General features: G+C 66.5%; 1 protein-coding gene across 1 annotated transcript; it reads left to right on the forward strand.

Annotated features, from left to right (window-relative positions):
- Positions 1 to 253: 253 nt before the first annotated feature.
- On the forward strand, positions 254 to 2,609 carry LOC311165936 (serine/threonine-protein kinase pim-1-like; the record flags this gene model as incomplete). The annotated part of the gene is made up of 6 exons (XM_084227421.1): positions 254 to 430; positions 615 to 782; positions 896 to 946; positions 1,152 to 1,518; positions 2,083 to 2,259; positions 2,503 to 2,609. 6 exons carry the CDS (start codon positions 254 to 256, stop codon positions 2,607 to 2,609), a joined length of 1,047 nt encoding a protein of 348 aa, XP_084083547.1.
- Positions 2,610 to 3,279: the final 670 nt, after the last annotated feature.

A 3,279-nucleotide genomic window follows, 5' to 3' on the forward strand; every position in this document is an offset into this window, starting at 1 on the left:
CGGCAGCAGCAGCGGCGGCAGCAGCAAAACCAGACAAGCATTTACACACCTTTTTAGTCTCTTTCTCTCCCTTTCCCACTCTCGGGCACCCTTCTCTCGGGGTCCGTTGCCCGGCTTCCCTCTCCTCTCCCCGCCTCCCTCTCCCCGTGCTGGGCCGGGCCATGCCCCCGGCCCGCCCCCGGCCCCGGGCGGGGCTGCCCCGTGCCCGGCCCCGGGCGTCCCGCCGCGGTCTCGCCTCCGCCCGGCTCTGGCCATGCTGGCGGTGGCGCTGCTGGGCGGGCATCAGTGCCTGGGGCTGGGGCGGCATCGCCTCCCTTTGGCTCCGGCTGGCCCGAGACCGGCCCCGGACACGACGCAGGGTCCAGTTCCGACCCCGATCACGGCCCCGACCCCGATCACGGCCCCGACCCCGATCCCGATCCCGGTCCCGGTCCCGGTCCCGGCTCCTCCCGGGGCCCGCGGAGGACACACGCGGCGCGGCCGCTCCCGCCCCCTCCCCTGCGGCTTCCCCGGCCCGAGCTCCGCCGCTCGGCAGCGCGGCCGCCGGCCCCGAGCCTCCCGTGCCGCGTTCCACAGAGCGAACGCCTGGGCATGGCCGGCCCGGGGCGGGTGAGGGGCGCTCGGGGGCCGTTGCTGGCCCCGGGCCGAGCGCTGACAGCCGCGTCCCGCCCGCAGGGAAGGCGCAGGAGGCCCTGCAGGAGCGGTACCGGCTGGGTTCGCTGCTGGGGCGCGGCGGCTTCGGCAGCGTCTTCGCGGCCACGCGGCTCTCGGACGGTGCCCCGGTGAGCGGCGGGGCCGGCGGCGGGCGGAGGAGGAGGGGGCGGACCAGGAGGAGGAGGATGGGGCTGTGCAGGGCGGGCGGTGAGCTGAGCCGGCTGCTCTCCCTTGCTCGCAGGTGGCCATCAAACGCGTGCCGCGGGATCAGATCCGGCACTGGGGCGAGCTGGTGAGTGAGCGAGGCCAGCGGCAGAAGCCGGGCCGTGCCGGGGCTGAGAGGAGCCGGGGCCCGGCAGGGTGGGAGCCGCCGGGAGCCTTGCGGTGACAGCGGGCGTGGGCTGAGAGGGGCATGCAGAGCATCCCGGGCTGGCTGAGGGCTCCCAGAGCCCCGGCACGGCCTCAGCCCCACTGACGACATCGCGCTCCTCCCGCAGCCCGACGGCACCAGCGCGCCCCTGGAGATCGTGCTGCTTACCAAGGTGTCCTGTGGCTGTGCCGGTGTCGTTCAGCTCCTGGAGTGGCTTGAACTCCCTGACAGCTTCATGTTGGTGCTGGAGCGTCCGGAGCGGTGCCAGGAGCTCTCGGGTTTCCTGGCGGAGCGGGGGTTCCTGCCGGAGGAGGAGGCGCGAGGGCTGTTCCGCCAGGTGCTGGAGGCCGTGCGGCACTGCACCAGCTGCGGGGTCCTGCACAGGGACATCAAGCCCGAGAACATCCTGCTCGACCTGGCCAGTGGGCAGCTGAAACTGATTGATTTTGGCTGTGGCGCCTTCCTCCAAGACACAGCCTACACCCAGTTTGCAGGTGAGCCCTGGCAGGGGATGCTTCTGGGCATCTCATGGCCCAGCCCGGGTGCAGCACCAGGGCATCCCCCTATTTCAGCTGGGATGGGATTGACGCTGGTGCCAAGTTGATTTGGGTGGGGGTGTGAGGGGGGCCAGTTCCGAGCCCTGCCGACAGCCTTCAGCAGCCACTGTGGCCTGGGCTGGGGCTGGAGCTGGGGCAGCCAGCCTGACGAAAACCCCCATGGGGGTGGCAGAGAGGGGGCTCTGACCCCATGCCCCGGATGGTTTGGCTTATTAACATTTTTGGGGCCATGCAGTTGAGGAAGAGAGTGGGTTTTCTCTGCCACTGAGTGCGTTTTTCCTTTATGTGTCATGGTTGGGCCTTCTCAGGGTTTCTGCTGCCCTCTTCCAGCACCAGTGGCTTCTTTTCCAGCCCCAAGTTTGTACACAAGTCCCAGGTGCTGGCGAGAGGGCAGCGGTCACCCCGTGTGCCCCTGGGGCAGCCCCCGCATGCCCAGGGATGCTGGGGCAAGGCTGTGGGAGCAGCAGCATCCCCCTGCTGAGCTGTGTCTGTGTTCCACAGGAACCCTGTCCTACAGTCCACCGGAGTGGATCCAGCACCAACGCTACCACGGCGAGGCAGCGACGATCTGGTCCCTGGGCCTCCTGCTGTGCCACCTGGTCATGGGAAAGCACCCGTTCAGGAGGGGCCAGGAGATCATCCGGGGGCGGATCTTGTTCCCACGATGGCTCTCTCAAGGTGGATCCTACTCTCTGGGCGCGGGGGGAATACCAGTGCTGGGAGACAGCAAGCGGGCTCATGGGCATCCTGCTCTGGCAGCTGCTGAGGAGGTGGCACATGTCCTGCTCTCCTGCCCTCCTCCAAACGGAGCATCCATGGGGCAGTTTAGGCTCAGCTCTGGGCACACCCAGCATGGCCTGGGCATAGGAGCAGGGGGGCAACTTCTCCAACTGACTGGTGATTTCTGGTTTCTCTCCCCAGCATGCCAGGATGTCATCAAGAGGTGTTTGTCCATGCAACCCTCGGACAGGCCATCCTTGGAAGAGCTTTTCCGTCATCCTTGGGTGCACGCTGTTCCTCTGCCCTAGAAGATGGGAGAGATCCATGTGGACGGTTGGATCTAGGAGCCTGGCAGGTACCAGATCCACACATCTCTTGGCAATCAGTGGCAAAGCAAAGCAGGCTGGTTTTGGCATGCCTGTAGCTTTGAGCAGGGGTCAGCAGAAGGGAACACGCAGCTCTTGGCCTTGAGCTGTGTTGGAGACCTGGTGTGGCAAGCACTGGTGGCCACCATCCCCCCTGATTTTGCTTGTCTGGTTCACTGACAGCTGGGGCCCTGGGCAGAGCCCTGACAGCCTGATCTGGCCCCAGGGAAGGAGAAGGAGCCCCTGGAGAAGCTGTACCAGGTGGGGCTGCTGCTGGAGGCACCAAGGACAACCTCAAAGATGACGATCACTTCCTCAGCCTGGCCAGCTGAAGATGATGGACTTGGATTCTGGCACCTTCTTCAAAGCCAGGCTCCACGCCCAATTTACAGGTGAGTCCACAGCCGGGGGGATGCTCCCAGATCTGGGCAAGGCACGGCCTAGCTGGGCACCAAAGGTTCCCCCTTTGCTGGGGCAGATGCAATGAATTCTTCAGTCAGCTGCCCAGCTGCTTTTTGGCTCTGGGCAGCTGCTGAGGCTGGATGTGCCATGGCTGGCTGCAGGCTGGGCACATGTTCCTCCCCTCCTGCTCTGCTGCCAAAGGCAGCAGGGA

Source organism: Fringilla coelebs (assembly GCF_963513975.1).
Source record: "Fringilla coelebs genome assembly, contig: SCAFFOLD_33, whole genome shotgun sequence".
Classification (NCBI taxonomy): domain Eukaryota; kingdom Metazoa; phylum Chordata; class Aves; order Passeriformes; family Fringillidae; genus Fringilla; species Fringilla coelebs.